The sequence below is a fragment of the Artemia sp. Qi Xiang Cuo genome, chromosome 4 (assembly GCF_049724085.1).
Source record: "Artemia sp. Qi Xiang Cuo chromosome 4, ASM4972408v1, whole genome shotgun sequence".
NCBI lineage: Eukaryota > Metazoa > Arthropoda > Branchiopoda > Anostraca > Artemiidae > Artemia > Artemia sp. Qi Xiang Cuo.
Window position 1 is genome coordinate 13200428 of NC_142797.1, and position 18734 is coordinate 13219161.

General features: G+C 36.4%; 1 protein-coding gene across 1 annotated transcript in view; it reads left to right on the top strand.

The window, feature by feature from the left end:
* The window catches only part of LOC148952786 (uncharacterized), an 87948-nt gene that overhangs the window by 58912 nt on the left and 10302 nt on the right, over positions 1–18734 (top strand). Inside the window, exons 3-5 of the mRNA XM_089088087.1 lie at positions 4833–5417; positions 10113–10253; positions 17794–18465. Coding sequence (XP_088944213.1) covers positions 4833–5417; positions 10113–10253; positions 17794–18465 — 1398 coding nt within the window. The remainder of the gene's footprint in view (positions 1–4832; positions 5418–10112; positions 10254–17793; positions 18466–18734) is intronic.

An 18734-nucleotide genomic window follows, 5' to 3' on the forward strand; every position in this document is an offset into this window, starting at 1 on the left:
GCGAAAGCGGATAGCGTAGGGGCTAATCCGGACGGGATAAATATTTCAGCTATTTATTTGAAAAACAACGCAAAAAAACACAAAATGACCAGATTTTCAACTATATAAGAATAAATGGACAAACTCGTAACTGAACCTGGGCGGCAGTGCGGTTGGATCCACCGCCGCGGTCTCTCATTTACCTGCAAGGTCCTCCTATTAATTGTAGGCCTCGGTGTCTAAGCTCAATATCAGTTTGGTCTATCTCTGCTCTATCAATTCGCTCAGTGACTATAAATTTCTCGCCACTTCGCGCAGAAAATTCACCGTAGCGCATTCGTTCCTAATTTCTACGATTTCTCCTCCATAGAAAATTGCAGAATTTCCTTTTTTTCAACAGAGAACTTCACTAAAACAAAATCTCCGAGACTGTATTCCATTGTTTCGTTTTCCTGCTCACTCCCGATGTGAAGTGACTCATCGGAGCCTTCATTCGCCCCAGTAAACTCCTCTTTGTCATCGCTACTAACCGTCTCTGTTTGTTTCTAAGGCTTCTGTGCTGTCTTCACGTGTGCTGGGACCTTTGCCTTTTTCGCCTCTAGGGCCTGATCTTCAATATGTATGGACTCGGATTCGACGTGCCTCATAAGTGGTAGGCTGCTCTGCCTCTAAAAGCAAACCTTATTAACCCTGGTGGTGTTTTGCGACATCCTAGATGATGACGGGGTCTGAGACATTGACATTGACACTGATGTAGTGCTTGACTCCTTCGCTGAGCCCGCTGCTTCCTTGTGTGATGCTGGCCTGTCAGCATGCCGCAAACTGTTCTCCTGTGGTTCAGCTCTGTCAGTTACACTTGCTGGGAGAAAATCAGACTCTCTAAACACGTCCGGGTTTAATGGCCATATGCCAGTCTTGACAAACCCAGCAGTTATGTTCTGAGGATTCAGAACATGGCACTTTCGAAAGTTGTGCGACTTCATGCACCGATATCCTTTGGCCTCGGTTTTGCTGAAGCCACAAATCATAGGACTCTTTAACAGCGTGTTTCAGAGGACTTTAAACCGACACGTCTAGTGGTTGAAGGTGATGTGAACATTGGGGCGGGGATGTGAGAAGATGGATCCCTTTGTCCTTGCAGAAATTAACGACTTGAATTGAAATGGGGCTATCATGATTGTCGAGCTCCAAAAGAACCGGATGTTCAGGAGTTGCGCTGACTTGCTTCTGAAAATGCTGAAAAGACAAGTAAAAATTGTCCGCCGTCATCCAACCACCTCGATGACCAAGGCCTACACAACCAGGGGGACCGTCTCCGAGCATCTTGTCCGGGGTTGGACCTGTTTCGTTCCTTTCTTTGCAACGACGCTTGGTGCTTGTACAACGGTAGGTAGCCCTGTCTCGTCGCAGTTCAAAATTCGGGTTAGTCCAAACTGGTAACGTGCATAAAGCGACTTCAAGTTCTTAAAAAACTGCTTCACAACTGGAGCATTGAATCCAGCCGTTCTTGCTTGGCCGGTATTTTCTGGCCTTCGTGTTGAAAGCTCCGAGTTCCGCCGCATGAAGCTTTTGAACCAATCTAAGCCAGCCATCTCCTCTTTAGCCCAAGTTTCGGGGACTTTCAGAGAAAGCATCTGTGCCCAGTCATATGCCAACTTTCGGACAGCCTTTGGTGTCAGCCCGTGGTTCATTAGACTGCATTTCTGAAGGTATTTGCTGAGCTCTCTCTCTTGTTCTTGAGTAAATACTGTCCGCAGTGGGGCCCCAATCACCTCGAAAAGTGCGTCCTCCGTTGCGCGGACTGTCTTAACGCCGTCTTTTTCCATTTCGGAAATGCGATTCTTCACACGTTTTACAACATCAAATATTGTCGATTTTTTCAGTGAGAATTCTTCCGCAGCTTTCCCAAAAGTTAGTCTTCCCGTCAATACAGACTGCACGGCCTTTTTAAGTTTCTCCTGGTCGGGACGGCCGCGACCAGTTCCCGTGTAATTTCGAGCCATCTAGAAAAAAGAGAAGGTTAGTGGCTCGAAAGGGATAGATTAGTATCCCTTATAGTTATGAATGTTAGATTATCTTCGTCAAAAGACAGTTACAAAGGCGGTTCAGAATATAATTACAACGAAGGATTAACAAATACAAACGATCTTGTTGGTTGGCAAGGAAGCAATATATTGCAGGTTGTTAAGTGGAAATACAGGGTCAAATATCTTTCGGTTCTAGGGTGGCTGATTTATCTAATTCCATCGATTATCTTAGCCAAATCTTTGTAAAATATAACGGTAAAAGAAAAGGACATAGAAAAGATGAAAATGCTGCTTTATTTAGTGCCACAATTCTCATGAACAGAATTGAAAGCATACCTTTATGCAACTTTTCAATATCGAGGACTACCGATTATGTTGTTTTATAATGCATTAGTAGAAGAGAAAGCAACAAAAAGAGAGTAGAAACTGCTTTTGAACACTAAATAACTTTTTATATATATATATATATATATATATATATATATATATATATATATATATATATATATATATATATATATATATATATATATATATTTATATATATATATATATATATATATATATATATATATATATATATAATATATATATATAAATAAATATATATATATATATATATATATATATATATATATATATATATATATATATATATAGATAAACTTCAGAATCTGCAAAGATGCAGGTCTCAGTTATCTTTATTCAGTAAGGGGCGAAATAGAACGCTTAAAAATTCGTTCGGATTATCCCATAAATATTTTGGCTTACTCGACCCAGAACTACAAAAAAAAATTAATGGCGGCAGGAGTACAGACTGGCGGCCTCGCACAATGAGCAAAACTCCGAATCAAGTCCAATTATTCTCAGCAACGAAGGCAAAAACACAGAACTCTAGCTATCAAAAGTATTTACACATATTTTACAAACATGCTGTCTCCAGATTTCCAACGATAGCAAAAAAAAACTTCAAGGACTGCCAAAACTTGGTGGTCCAACTAATTTGAAACTTCCGCCGACTGGGCACTAGGTAGAGGTCTTCTAGCGTGAATTTTTAGAGCATAAAAGCTGCATGCTAAGTGGTGAAAAATTTGGAGGTACGGTTTCGCGGCCGTGCGGGCGAGCCCTCCTCTCCCCTACTTATCCGGCAACTTTTTAACCGAAATGCCTGACACAAATAGGTGTATAACAACATTAATTACGTGTATTCCACTGTAAATAAAGCTTATTTACAAATCCATGGAGGTGTACTATATTTCATAATTACTGTCATTTTCCCTGCATATAATTTCACAAATTTTTCCCACTTTCGAAAAGATCAAACTTTTTGCTTACACGTTACACGTGTCGTCGCTTATCCTCATTGATCCTGCATTTTCGAGGGCTAGCAAGTACAACTTATCTAGCCCCTTTCAAGTAGTAATTCCTCGAACCTCTGGTGTTATTTATATCTTATGAAATGTTAAGGATAAGTAATAGGGATTTCAAATAAGTAATCTTGGGCTGTTCGAACGCACTGCATATTTCATAATTTCACAATCAAATCTCTTATGTTACAATTAATCTTTGTTTGAGTGAGCTCAGCACCATCTACTTTATTTACATCTTCAAGTTAGTAGAACACAATTTTTCTTTATTTATTCGCTCGGTTTCGCATCTTGTTACAAATAATCTTTGACAATGACAAACCCTGGCTTGATTTCAGTGAATCTCGAATCAGTACGAAAATCGGTCAGCTAGATTTTTTTTTTCCTAAAGAAAAAAACAGTGCAAATTAATTAAAGACAGGGGCAGATCTCCAGAATTTTTATTGGGGGTAAGAGGGGTCCATATACGGCTGGTTAAAGACATTAACAAATAGTGTTTGTTGTCTAAAAAATGTTTTGTGATTAGAACAAAGGGTCTATCAGCTTGATTGGTGGCCATTTGATTACAATTCATATGTTCTAGTGCCCTTTTTAACGGTCTTCACAGATCCAAGGGCAGCTTTTTTGCTGTCTTTTTTTTTTAAGGGACTGTGGCTACCATATTAAGCAATTAGCAGATATTTTCAGAAAAGTCTTAAACCAGGCGTCAGGAAATTTACAAATTAGGCAGCTATATTTTGGAGCTAGTGAGCTATATCGAGGGCGCCATCAACAATCAGAGTGCACTATTTATTGTGACAGTTATTCACTAAGTTGTCATTGGTTGAAAGAGAGGTGATCTAAAAAGAGAAACCAAATCCAGCGTCGGTAAGAAAACACAAAGAATTATATATTATAATTGTCCTACAGATACTTAAAGTTTAAAGAAAAACACTGTTGCTTTGTGAGAAAAAGGTCTAATTTTTATTATTATTTTTCTGATGCAGAACACAGTTAAAAATATTTTTTTTTTTCGTTGCTTCAGTTACGTCCATGTTAACTGCTTCATTCTTGAATAAAAAAAAATTAAGAAAAAAGATATAACGGAACTTAACGGTCTCAATTTGTCTACCATTACTTGAACATATCTGATTTGGTTATTGTTTTGCGGGAGACAATTTTAGCAGTATATGCGAACTTACCTTTAGCAATGATACAAACTCGAATTTTTTATTTCCCCCCCCCCGATATGGAGCTTGGAAAGCTCTTCAAAAAATTATCTCTTCAAAAGTTGATTTTTTCATCTTTAATGTTTTCTGGATTTGAAGGCTACTTGTCCCTACTCGGAATTTTTATTAGAAACCATCGCTTAAAGTGTATCTGGTTTTCCAGCATCAAAATATTAGTTAATAATTAATTTTTATCACTGATTAATGAATCTTGGAACGTCTCCAAAATTCATTTTTCTCTTCTGTTTCAGCGAAAATTGATGTACTGCCATATCTGCCTCCTGACTCAGACAATGTGGATCTTGAACAGCCTAATTTAAACGAAGCTAATTCTGCAGGGAAAGAAAAGAACGAAAAAAGTTTCAACCCAAAAATAGTGCTTCAAAAAACTAATAACGAGTTTATACAAGAAACGGGTGCTGCCATTTGGCGGTGTGAAATTTGTGAAAAGGCTCACAATTCGTGGCTCCTACTCTCGCTACACAAGGATACACAATGTGGAACAAAAGTGCCATCGATCTGTGAAGAATGTCAGTGTAAAATAAAGAGCTACCCGGAGTTTGTTCTACATAATGTTGAGCATAAAGTGAGTGATCAAAAGATGTGTCCAATATGCTTGTCTGTAAATGTGGATAATATAGAGCAGCATTTGGTTTCCAGTGGTCATGTGGCCCCGGATATGTTCCAAGTCCCTTCGCCAATGAGTTCTCGCCATGTGAAATCAGTTGGATCTCCGTCAAAACGGAAGAAGCCATTGCTCCGCCCAAAATCAAAGCAGATTTTGTACTCCGAACTTTTTATGTCGAGTAGTGACGAGGAAAATATTCCTGAACCAGGTGGGCACACTACAGTGTCTTTATTTTGTTTGCTTTGGGTACTATGGCTTATATATATTATTTCATTATGGCTTCGATCTAAGTACTTGTGACACCAGTTGGTAAATTTTTAATTTAGGATGCAAGTAGGCCTACTGGCTAAATATATGGGTGATTTTGTGTCTAATATCGTAAATAAGCTATTAAATAGGGCCTAATTATACAGTGGTCCTGGTTGTTTTCCAGTCGTATTGCCAGTGAATTTCGCCCATATGAACTTATCTCAATCGCCTTTTAAACGAAAGAAGCTGTGAATCAAACGAAAGTCCAAGCAATTTTTAAAATCTGAGCTTTTTTTTGTCTTGAGTAGTGCCGAAGACAGTACTCAAGTACTCATGATAGTACTCAACCACTTAAGACTGGTTAAGTCAAAACACTTTTCTTTTTCTTAGTTTAAAATCTTGAATGTCTTTAGGTCCATGCACACTAAAATGATCATACCAAGTGGTAGTGAAAGTTGAATTATGCTGAATATTATAGGAAAATAACTAAATATTTAGAGTAGTTTTTAGCTTTTTTTTGTGTTTTTTTGGAGAAACCAGTTGGTTTATAATGCTAGTTTTATCAAAACATCAAGTTGTCGTCGTTTACCCATTTTAATAACTTGTACCTAAATTAAATCAATGTTACACAGAAGCCATGTTCCATTTTAAATAATAATATTTTCGATGTAAGACCCTCCTATTCCCCCTACACTTTCAATATTGTGTGGTTAGTTCCATGGAGTTGTACATTGAAATTTCTTTACATCCTTTAGTTGTTGCATAGATGCCTTTGCAAATAATCATTGTAATTATGTCTGTTAAGAACAAGGCCATTGTTTATTACTGAGCTCGAGATCATATTCACCGATTTCATTAAAAAATGTTTGTTTATCATCAAATCAAATTTATTAAGAACTTTACCTTGATATAACCGTCGTATTGCATATAAATCTCCATATATTGATTCAATTTCCTCCACAAAAGCTTTGAATCGCGTGTGCATTAATGCTGACCATGCTGTTATCTTATTTTGATAATTGCAAAAGTACATAGATATAGTAATTTCCTTTAAAATGAGCCCTCAAAGAGCTCTCCATGATATTCCTGTGTCCTGCTAGCTGTGGAGGAAAAAAAAGAAGATAAAAAAGAGGACACATCTTTTACAATCACATCCTTACGTCGATGCCTTTGCAAATAGATTTTAATATATAATACAAAGAAATATAAATATACAATGTATGATACAATATACGTATGATACGTATGTACATTGTATGATACAATGTACATGTATGATACAGTGAAATACAAATGATAAAATGAAATACATACATTTACATACATATAATATAAAAATGGTATCAACGATGAAAATATCAATTCACTTTGAAATACAAATATACAATGTAAATACATATTCGATACAGTAAAATACAAGTAATACAATGAAATACATAATACAATGTAGATACATGTATGATGGAGTAAAATAGAACAGATATAATGCAATTCATACATATACGTAAATGTAATGAAATAAATACACACAACTGAACAATTACAGTGAGCGGCTAAGTTCATTTTCTGTCAGTGTTACAAATCCAACATCTTTACCTCTCATACTTGGAGCACCATTATTTGTTATTGGAAGTAATTTACTTTTTAGATCTAATATTTGCCCGTATCTGAAATTTGTAAACTCTTGGGAAAATATGAGTGCCTTTGGTCATGTCATTCATTAAAGCAAGAATGCGTAGTTCTTCATCGACTTTCGAGTTATTTATTAATGCAAATCTAATAATAATAGCAAGTCTGTCCATACTATTTATATCGGTACTCTTAGCTAATCATGTCACTAAATGACAAATCATGTTCAATCTTTTTCGATATATTTGACCTTCAACGTGACGTTGAACTGTTCTAACTGTCATTGGTTTTTCTTTGGTTTTCTCAGTTATTTGTTTTTTACTTACGAAATCGTTAAATAAACGTTCGGAACAACTTAGAATGCGTTTTTTCAAATACTCTGCATCTTTAAACGGTTTTCTGTTCATACCGATGCTAAGAACGGCAACAAATTTGGCAGATGTAGCATGATTGTGGGGGGTAACAAAACTCTTAAGTATTTATATTTTTTTTTCAAAATGTTATGTAGCCTATGTTTGGCAATGTATTCAGATTTTCTACATTTATCATTTCACTTGCATCTTTGTGTAATGAAGAAAATTGCAACTCAACATTTAATTCCTAGTGGTAATCATATCTATATACAAAATACCTACCAATTTGTAACTATTTTTGATGCGTCAGTATTTTTCCTACTTGTTTTGCTTTCTTTTGTTCATGGTGATCTAAAAAAAGAAGAAAAAAGATCATCATTTCACTTAGTTAATGCTTATTAATATTGTAGCTGCATAACTACAGGACTCCACTACTGAACATGTTCTACAATACAACTGAAAAAAAAACGATACACACCGCGCCGATTCTATCCCAAACGTATCCGCTATTACTCTGTAGCTCGCAGTACGTGCATGTTGTTAGGGTGGAGGTTTAAGGGACAAAATTGACGTGCGCGCGAAAACCAAGTCGTCTATGTATTTTTGGTTTTTTAGTCTAAAAAAGTTCGTTTAATGTTGTGTATTATAATTTACTTTTACTTTTTACTTTTTATAATTATAATTTACTTTTTTATGTCATGGTTTCTTCGGAACTAAGGTGGGTTACTCGCTCACCCGCGGGTCATAGGTTGCTAACCCCTGTAATAGGGCATAGCTTGCTCTTGGCAGCTATTGCGGCAACTATGATTGTGGACTTTTCGATGTTGGAACTGACGCTCTAAACCCTCCCCAGGCTTTGGTGCCATATTCACGTGAGACAATCTTCAGTTCCTAGCAGCGTGAATTGGACGTTATAAGATGTTTCCCGCCTCGTTTGACGCTTTTGGGAGCTGTTACTGAAATTTTATATTGGCCAAGGAAAGTGTGGATGGCTCTCCATGGGCACGCATACCGAAAAGAACTGAAAACGGGAATAATATGTAGAAAGTAGTGGAATTCTGTAGCGATGGTTGCTGTTTGCCCGTGAGACTGATTAATAAGCTTACTAATATCCATAATACGTATGTCGTATTTGTGTCATCATGTGTACTGCATTTGAACCAAAGAATTGAAAGTGTAAGCTAGTTTCTAATCTATTTGAGTTTTAAATTAACTCTTTGCTTTTTGTAGAAAGCTTTGTTTCGTTTTAATCTATATGTTGTGCTTTTTGGTCATCCATCAGGGGTGAAAATAAAAATAAGTTGTCCCTGAGTAGGGTAAGTAAGTAAGAATGGGAAGATAAGTCTGCAAACCAAGATTAGAATATTGGAAGCTACAGTGAATAGTGGTCAAATATGGTTCTGAAGCATGGGTGCTCCGAAAAACGAAAGAAGATTTGCTAGATGTTTTCCAGGGAAATCCCCTATGGATCGTTCTGGGTACCCGGCTAACTGACCCTATTTCAAAATAAAGGCTTTACGAAAACTATGGTTCAATCCCGCTTTCTAGGGCTGTAATGAGAGAAAGGTTGAGATGGCTAAGGCACGTTCTGCGGATGAAGGATGACAGATTGTCGAAGATTGTTCTTTTCGACCAACCATCTAGGGCTACCAGGTCGTCCGTGGTTGGGGTGAGAGGATTTCATAAACAAAGATTCAAAGGAAAAAGGGAACTTCCTGGGAGGGTGTAATAAGGGAGGCTTTGAATAGATTGGGATGGAGGAGGAGCGTGCGCAGCTGTGTTGGCTTCAGGTGGCTTGGTGCTACGGTGAGTTGCGGATTAACGACACTTTTGACTACTAAGGTCCGTGCGTCGGCCCTCCAGTGTGTTGCTACAGCAAGGTTTGATCTCTGGTTCCGTGTTACCAACCTGAGGTCTAACCTACTGCGCCACTACAGGACATACAAAATTTTATGTTCTTTTCCTTTCCTTGCGACATGCGGGGTTGAACCTGGAAACGTTTAATCAAGAGGCATGGTTCTCTCCATTGCTTTATCACAAGGTCCGAATGGGATAAGAAGAGATCATAAAAAGGGACTTAAAAGATATTGGGACATCAGGTGAGAGGTAACGAGTTGATATTTGAAGAAATTTGGATGAAGGAAGAGCATACGTAGTTGAACTACCCTCAACCGATTTGGTGCTGTTACGAATTGTTAGTGGTAGTAAGTTTTCAATGAATTAACTCTTTTTTTTTATTTACAATTAACTCGTTTTTTTCAACTTACTGTCTTTTTGTTTGCTTGTCACAATTACCTGTTAAAGTTGTGAGCCATTTTTCGACCACATCCAGATGTTCAAGCACTTCCACGTTTTATCAGTAGGCTATACGCTCTTCCAATGACAGTGTAACAATACACCATATCCTGAAAACTTTCCATGCTTTAATTAAGTACCAAAATTAATAAAACAGAAGCGGGCGATTGGGCACTAAAAAAAGTATAAAACATATAATATGTATAATAAAAGTATTATTATAATATACCTGCGGAAACTTATAAACTCTAAGGGCTGAGAATATCAAGAGGCTTTCCCGAGAGAGGTAATGATAGGTGAAATTAAATTTTAGGCAAGGGTTTTTCAACCGCCTGTATGTATACAGGCATGTCAATATAGCAAATGTCTCCTTCTAGAAGCTGCATCTCCAAGACGTAAATATCGCAGAAATTCAGTTTCCTTTGGCCAGTCGTCAAAACATGTTTCAAAAGTGCATCGTGTAGGTACACCAAGTATAAAGACTGAAGACTTCGAAGCGGCAGCCTCTGCACTCATGAGTATGTTTTTCTTCTTCTTTCTTCCTTTGTTTGTCTCTAGTCTCAGAATTGCAAGTACCAGTTTCATCATTTAATCTTATTTTGTCCCGTATTGACCTTCTCTAGTATTGAAGCTTTAGAGCTATGTCCCTATTGTGACTGTTATTCTTACTGAAAATTTGTGCTCCTGACGCAGACTAACTAGTATATCTCCAGTGGTAAAATAACCCATAGCATTTTGTTCTTAAATTCTCTTCTAGCTGAAATTCCATACAAAAAAAAGTCAAATTGGAGTTTGACAGTGGGACGAGAATGACTAGAAACCAATCACGTCATTGCTATTCGGAAACGTAACAACAATGGTTGATTTTACATTGCATTTGATATCCTGTTTGTATCAAATTCGTATGGGGCGGCTCTTTAATTGATTAGCTGCCTTGAAACTCAACCTTGCAGGTTGACAGAACAGGTCAATTGAACTTTGTGAGTGATCTCAGTAAAATATTCAACCAAAAAAAATGTCATTTTAGACTGGATTTTTTTTTGTAAAGTAAGTTTATTTTTCTTTTGTAAAGTGTAGGGGTACCAACTATTGAAATGACTTGGTGACACATAAAGGTTTTTTATATTGGAAGATAGCATTTCCGCGGGTGGATTTTCAGTGGGGGGGGGCGGCATACACAGGACCCCGTTTTTATGTCTAAAATTCGTTTCACCCTGCGTAGCTCAGTCCACTGGTCAAAAAATTTTAACTACTGAACAAACCTGAAAAAGTTTGTTCGAGTTTGAAAAAACATGAATCATATTAGAGGTGATTCGGCATGTTCTGTGCAGTAGGACTCGTAGCTATGGGATTAAAGTCTCACCTTAAGGATGGCATAAAATTGAATTTGAATATGATTTTTATCACTAAGGTGAAAATTAGTTTGATTAGTTGATTAGTTTGAACACTAAGGGGTTCATGAGACTAGGGCTGTGGAGTTGGAGTCGGTGTATTGAAAATGTCTGGATTTGGTTAACTTATAACGAGCTCCTACAGCCCTAACTGAGACAAAGTAAAGCATCCACTTGTAAGAACATAAAGGGATTCGGGATAAAGTATCGGTAGTTCCTAAACGGTAAGCCACGTGTATCTTAATCCCTAGACTAAGTTTGAAAGTTGGCTGATTTTGTTGCTTTGTATTAAATTTTGTATTTATTTCTCATCAATAGCAGGTTCATAATACCAGTTTCAGTGTAAACCCAATGAAATCAGTAAATCCAGGCAGCTGGAGGGGGGAGAGGGGAGTTACTCGCTTGGTTTGAAATTTTTGAGCAAAACGAAACAAAATTATAATAATTATCAAACGGAGGGATGCTATTTGCTTTCGCTAAGGTTTAATACATAATCACAACTTTAAGTTGTGATCACAACTTTAGGTTGCACCCAATATTGGGTGCAACCACAGAATAATTGTAAGAAAGGCACAAGTAGTCACAAAAAAACTCCGATAAATTATAGGTGGAGTCACTATGAAATTCTGGAAACAACTTGAAAAATTCTAAAATACTTATATTAGGCCTACACTATACAGGACATGATTACTGTTACTCAAAGTTCACAAATCTTTTTCTGTCGTACCAATACAATGTTAATTTTCAAGTTTTCTTGCACCCCTCCCTATAAAGCTTTTGACCCGCCCCTTTCCAGAGGTTTGCGCCCCACATTTTGAGGATATCTGACTTACATTGTTCCTTAAAGCAATTCACTTTACTCTGCCTCCACTCCTCCCATCCCCTTATATACAAATATACAGCCCAAATTGTATATTCTCCATGCATTTCTCCGTTTCTTGATTTTGTTGACATTGCTTCTTTGCTGTTAAATGTATTTGAGGAAAGATGTGACGCATGGAAAATACATGGAGATTATATTATTTGGGCTATGAATTTGCACTTTAGGACTGGGGTAAGTAAATTGAAGCGGTTTTAGGAAAGATATAAGTTAACATTTTAGAATTTTTCATAGTTGTTTTTGGTATTGTATAGTGTTTCACTGTGAGGAGGAGTGATTCTACACTAGAACCGGAAAGTGGAAACGAACAGCTTTCAAGCAAATATTTACCTGAAATATTAAAATATATCTGAAATTTATTAGAAATATAAAATTTATATAGAAAAGCGCTCCTCTTGTTTCAAACCCAAAACATTCTAACCTAGCACCAAATATAGCTTGGGTTTTGAAAGCCCAGAAAAATTCGAGTTTCTTCGGCCTTTTCCTTGCTTTCAAGTAATATGACTAAATGAAAGATAAGAATGAATTACTATTGTCACCCATTAACCAAACGTGTCTTGGACTTTTTCAACAACCCTAATTCTGTAGCTAAAACCAAATATGATTTTTCTAAGCTTTCTTTTCGTTAGATTGATTTCTTATAATTGTGCTGTAGTGAGTATTACCCTTTAAAAAGTTGTTAATTTTCTTTGATTGTGTAATAAAAGGCAGTCTCATATTCAATTTAAGACTGTAAATATTGGGAATGATATTTATATCTAATCTATTAAAATTGTATATTTAATTTCAGATTATTTGATTATTATTTAATATTTAATTTGAATTAGGATTTTCTAATAAATCAATCAAAAGTTTCAATTATAATCTAAAGAGCGAGCCGCTATGCCACATTGTAGGGGGAAGGTAAGGGTTTGCGTTTTTTTTGCATAGAAACAAAGAAGTCCAAGAATTATAATTACGACCATAATTCCGAAAACACACCAGCCCAAGGTGCAATAGTTATCATTTGTCAACACTTGCCAAAATGGATTCATTTGAACTACTCTTGTTAGAATATTGTATTGTAATCGTCCTTTTCATCGATAGCTTTTAATTTTACTTAATAAATACTTAATAAATTTATTTTACTTTGTGTTTTTGTTTCTAGTCCTATTACGGTTTATCAAAGCTATAACTAGTCAAGTTGTTTCAAGAATTTTAATGAATTTAAACAATTGGATGTTTATAAGCATCCCTAAATTAATTTTGAGAAGTAAATTTCTTCTTTTATAAGTGATGTATTTAATATTAGCGCTTTTCGTAATCATGGTTTTGGCGTCAGATGCTACCTTATAAAGAACGAACTGTAGCTTATAGTAACGGAAAGTTGAAATACGCGATTTGGAAAAGAAATTGTCAAGCGAGGAAAAATCCCCATTTAGGAATGGTAACTAATATTTTGATTAATATTAATTTTATTTGCAAAATTAAAAATTTCATTGCAAGAACAGGTTTTTGAAATTTCGGAAAATAGCGTGAACCCACTCGAAAATGGTGTTGGATTAGAATGAAGACTGCAACATTGGAATACCGAAGCCGTTCGGCTCCAACATTGGAGCCAAAAACCCCACGCTAGGAGAATTACCCCCCCCCCCATCTTAAACAACCATGAAACCCACTTTAAGCATGGGATACAGTGATGTGGCTTCTCTTCTTCATCTTCTTTTTCGTCACCGCTAGTGGGGCACTGAAACATAGAAAGATATGTTAGGGCTCATTTGAAAGCCAATTTTGTGTCGACATGATTTTCATATGTAGAAAAAGTTAATTAATGTAAAAGGCATTCTTATTACAAAACTTTATCTTCATAAACAAGATGATACAACGCACACATCTTTCGAAAAGTTGGTTTTTCTGGGGTATGATGTCATAGTTGAGTCATTCCCCGTGGTTTGTTTTTGACTAGGTTTCAGCTAACAAAAAGATATAAAGTACCGGGAGCCTGAGCTCCTGCACTTGGCACGCGGCAGCCTTGTATTTATGTGAATCTCTAATAATGCTTTTGTATAATCATAAAGTTATTCTTTAGTTTAAGCCATGAGGTGTCAAATCAATAATTTCAATTGAATTAAGAAATTCTGGCGTGAATTCAATTCATTATTCCTGTTAATGCATCAAAGAATCATCCATTTTATAAAATCTGTTTTCTCCTGGGACTCGTTTTGATTCACACCGTTGATTCTTTTCGTACCGCAGATTTTGTTTATGGTTCAATGTGATCATCCCTGTCGTTTATCTTCTAACCGCAGATCTCTTTGTCTATTATTTTCATTTGAGATTCGTTGTGATAATAGTTTTTGCATGTCTTCTCGCCGCAGATCTTGCTCTGCTGCATTTTTGTGCATCATTACCTCAGAAAGTTTTCCATGCCTTTTGCTCTAGCTGTCGGAATTAATTCAAAATCATGTCATTTCGCATGACGTCTTAGATACAAAAAAAAAATACCAGCTTTTCCCTTGTCGTTATATTTCTGCTTTAATTGTGTTTTTTCATAATTCAGTAACAACCAGGAATGTTCTAATGCATTTGCCTTCTGAAATATCTAAATTACGCGTTGGCAAAATTATTGTTTTATTCTATAGTTTCAAGTCATAGGGTGACAAATCAGCAATTTCAGTTTAATACGAAATTCTGGTGTGAATTCAATTCGTTCTCTTTATTTATTTTTTTCAGATGTTAAAAAAAAACACCGTGTCATAGATACTAAAAACGATACGGACACCCCTAGAGAAAAAAATAATGTAATTTTTTCTCTTTGAATGTATGTAGATGACGTAGCTCACATAAGTCACATAATTTTTTTCTGGCATGAACTCGATTCCTCTCTCTCGTTTACCTTTCACAGATACCAAAATAACTTCATTCTATCCCAGGGTGGATAAGAAATCATGCGTGAGTTCATTTCCTTTTTCTTATTTATCTTTGCAGACACTAAAATAACCAGTTTCTTCATTCTAGTGTGAAAATAATTAATTTCAATTTAAGTAAGTAAGTCTGGCATAAATTCAATTTTCTCCTTCCTGCTAATCCTTCACAGACTCACGCATGCTAAACTAGCATGTTCCTTCAATCTATTGTAATTTGAGTCCATTAAAAATACGATTTTGACCTGGCCTGGCATTTGAGCTACAGATATGTTTTTGCTACCAAAATGTTCAGAAAAATTTGCTTAAAGGCACATCCAAAATCGGCCGTGTAGAAATACTCTTTTTTCAGAGAAAAGGGATGGAATCTCGAATTTAAATTTCTACAATATTTTTAGATTGAAAGGTCGTTATTCAAATCTGAAGAGACCATAAATGGCATCATAATTAGAAAATTCCATAGCTTAGTACCTCATTTCCGCCCTAAACGAGTTCAAAGGGGGATGAAAAATCAGAATCTTAATTTGTAAAGTATTTTTTGGATTGAAAGGTCATTTCCTATTAAGTCAGGTCTAGGGAGACCCAAAAGGACATCAGAATTGAAAAATTCCATCACTTGGTACCCCATTTTCACCTTAGGCGAGATCAGACGGGGTAAAAACACCATTCGTGATGTTAATATAATAAATAATTGAAAAAGACACTTTCCTTATCCTCTCCTGGAGACCCTTTCTTTACCCTTTCCCGAGATATCGCAGGTTCGTCCTTACCACAACATGTATGCGCATTGTGTCTTTTGATTTAGCTCAAAATGCCCTGAAAGTCTAAACTTAATGGCCCTAGATGCTCCTAAAATATTTTGACGCTCTGTATGTCCATAGTGTCTTTTGAATTAGTTCAACATCCCCCCCATCCCAACATGCCCTCAAAGTTTCAATTCAATGCCGTTAGACGCTCATGGAATGAATATAGCAAACGTCTTCTGCACAACGTGGATGTAGTGTCGATATAGTTCACTATTCTCCTCAACATGCACTGAATGTTTCAACTTCATACCTTTAACCCTCCTGAGATATTGTAGATAAGCCCTTCGATAACCTGGATACACATAGTTTCATTTGCTTTAATTCAACATCCCTTGAAAGTTTCACTCTAATACAGTAAGCTTTTCAGACACCTATGATCAAGCATTCCCTCCTTCCCAGCAACCCAATAATAAAACCTATGTATAAACAATGGGTGAATTCCGTAATCTACAACTCTTGTCCCAGGGTTTGTTTTTTTGTTGTGTTTTTTTTTTTTTTTTCCCTAGAGGTATAGTTATTGGACCTTATGATTGTAAACAGAATGTCTATCTCAAAATTTTAGTAGGATGTCTCTGGGGGCTAAAGGGAGGGCAGGTAGCTATAAAGAATGTAAGAGGGTGGACGATTGCTGCTTAATTACTTTCGACACTAAAAAGGCCATTAGAGATGTCAATCTTAAATTGAACGATCCTTCTCAGAAGTCTGCAACAACTCCTTCCATGCGAAGTGACTTCGTCAAAAGAAAGAATTAACAAATAAGTAACAGATTGAACCATTTCCACCCTGTCTAGCAGGACTATTGTGCTACTTATGAAATTAAAGGTATATAATAGTTATCATTCCATAATCACCTTTAAACAAAAATTTTAAACTCTTGGTTACTGTGGGCTGTGGTTGGGTTGGGTCTACTGGATGCAGCTTCTGCTGCAACTATGATTTTCACTTTTTATAGTATATTGTCTCTTTTCTTTTGTTTTTTTCTTTCTTTTATTTTTTGTTTTCTTGTCTGTTTGTTTCGTCTTCTCTTTGTTATCTTCTTTGTTTGTTTCTTTGTCTTCTTTTTTTTGTCTCTTTTCTTTTCTGTGTCTTCGTCATTAGCGTTGCTTTCTTGCAAAAGATATTTCATTAGCCCTCCTTTGATAGTTTACCTTGTTTTTATTCCTCTTAGCTGAATCTCTAATAGAATTGTTTTCTCGAATAAAAATTTACTTTTATATTCAACTTTTTTCAGACACCACTCAAGCGCTGCCTATAGTACAGTGCTGTAGTTCAAAGACAGTGTTGAAGCGCTGCCTTTTGTACAGTGTAAATTTTGTTTTGTCTTAGGGCCATTCCCTATGGGAATGACTTCAGAGTGCATTTGATTGAAAGTTCAAAAAATTATAGAGATCTCTATGAGAGTCAAAAGTGACTGAGGGGGAACCAGAAAACGAGGCCTCAAAATATGCTAATTAGTTCTTCTGGTTCCCATTAGATCCTTCCTTGTGATTTTATCCCATCCTATGAGAGGACAAGCTGCTTTTGAAATTTTTGGGATTTGATTAAAAATTAAAAAATTCTAGTTATCTCTATGAAAGTCAAAAGTAACTGAAGAGGAACCAGAAAATGAGGCCCAAAAGTATTCTAATTAACTCTTCCAGTTCCCATTAGATCCTTCCTTGTGACTATCCCATCCTATGAGGGACAAGCTACTTTTTTGGCTCAAGAGCCAATTTGGCTCATGCCCAAAAAGTAGGGTTTTGGTAATCTTGCCTGTAAAACAGGGCATACCCACCTTCACAGCTAATTTCCAATATTACTTTTTGGAACTGCAATACAAATTTATGCACGTTTTTTTCTGTGCTAACAACTGCTTGTGGTCGTGTTTAGGCTGGATGAATTTATTATGTTTAGAAAAGCGTAAAAATCAGATTCTTTTGATGGGTAGATCATACAAGCATCCGTCTTCAAGCTTCTCTTTAAATTTAAATCTCCTATTTAATTGACTTTCTAATGAAATTAACGGATTGGTAATTTGTGTAATTCAATTGAAGTTCATCTAGATTTATTTTTAAAATGAATTTATTTTAATCTTAAAGGTGGTTTTTCTGGACACAAGGTGCACGTTCCGAAGCCAAGTTCCAAAGATGCAGAAATTCAAGACCTAAGTCAGGGGTTGAAGGACAAATGCAAGTCAACGAGTCAGGTCTCCGGTTATAAGCCCAAGCCAAGATCAAAGCAAATACCGGTTCAAGCCATGGAATATAAGCCTCAGCCAAAATCAAAGCAAAAAAGGTTTCAGGCTTCGCATAATAATTCCGAGTCGACATCTAACCAGGTCAACGAGGTACCAGTCGATTCCCGACCAACGAGTCAGGTATTTGATCATGACGCTAAGCCGAAAACCATAGAGTTGGCAACCGCGGCTTCTAAGTACAAGCCTAAACCAAAGTCGAAGCAAATAACGACCCAGGCCTCGGACTATAAACCGAAGCCAAAATCAAAGCAATCAATGGTTCAGACACCGGTTGATCTGCCTAAGACACAATCTAAGAAAAAAGAAATTGAGACATCGATTGATTTGCTTCAGCCAAAATTGGAAAACCCTGAGATTCATTCACCTAGTGAATCACCGAGGCCGGGATCAGAGAAATCAGAGACAGTGGACTCTTCGTGTACGAAGAACTGTGTCTATTGTGGACAACCTGCCAAACCTTATTATGTGCACATGTCCCGTTGCAGTAAGAGATACTTCGTGCCAGTTGTAAAAGGTAATATTTTCATTGCAGCCATGTTTAAGTGGTATAAAGTTTCCCCTATTGTTGCTCTCATCCCTGAAGATCGTATCTTATATTTTCACACTTCTGGGATGTTTGCCAAAAACTGATATACAATATATATTTTTTTTTTTTTAAGGGAAGGACCAGCAGGACTATTTAGGATCAAAATTTGATTGAAAAAACATTGCCCTGTTGATCCTCCCTTTGAGAACGGCTTAGCAAATGGTTTTCAGCAATTGTCTTGAAAGTGTGGATATGTC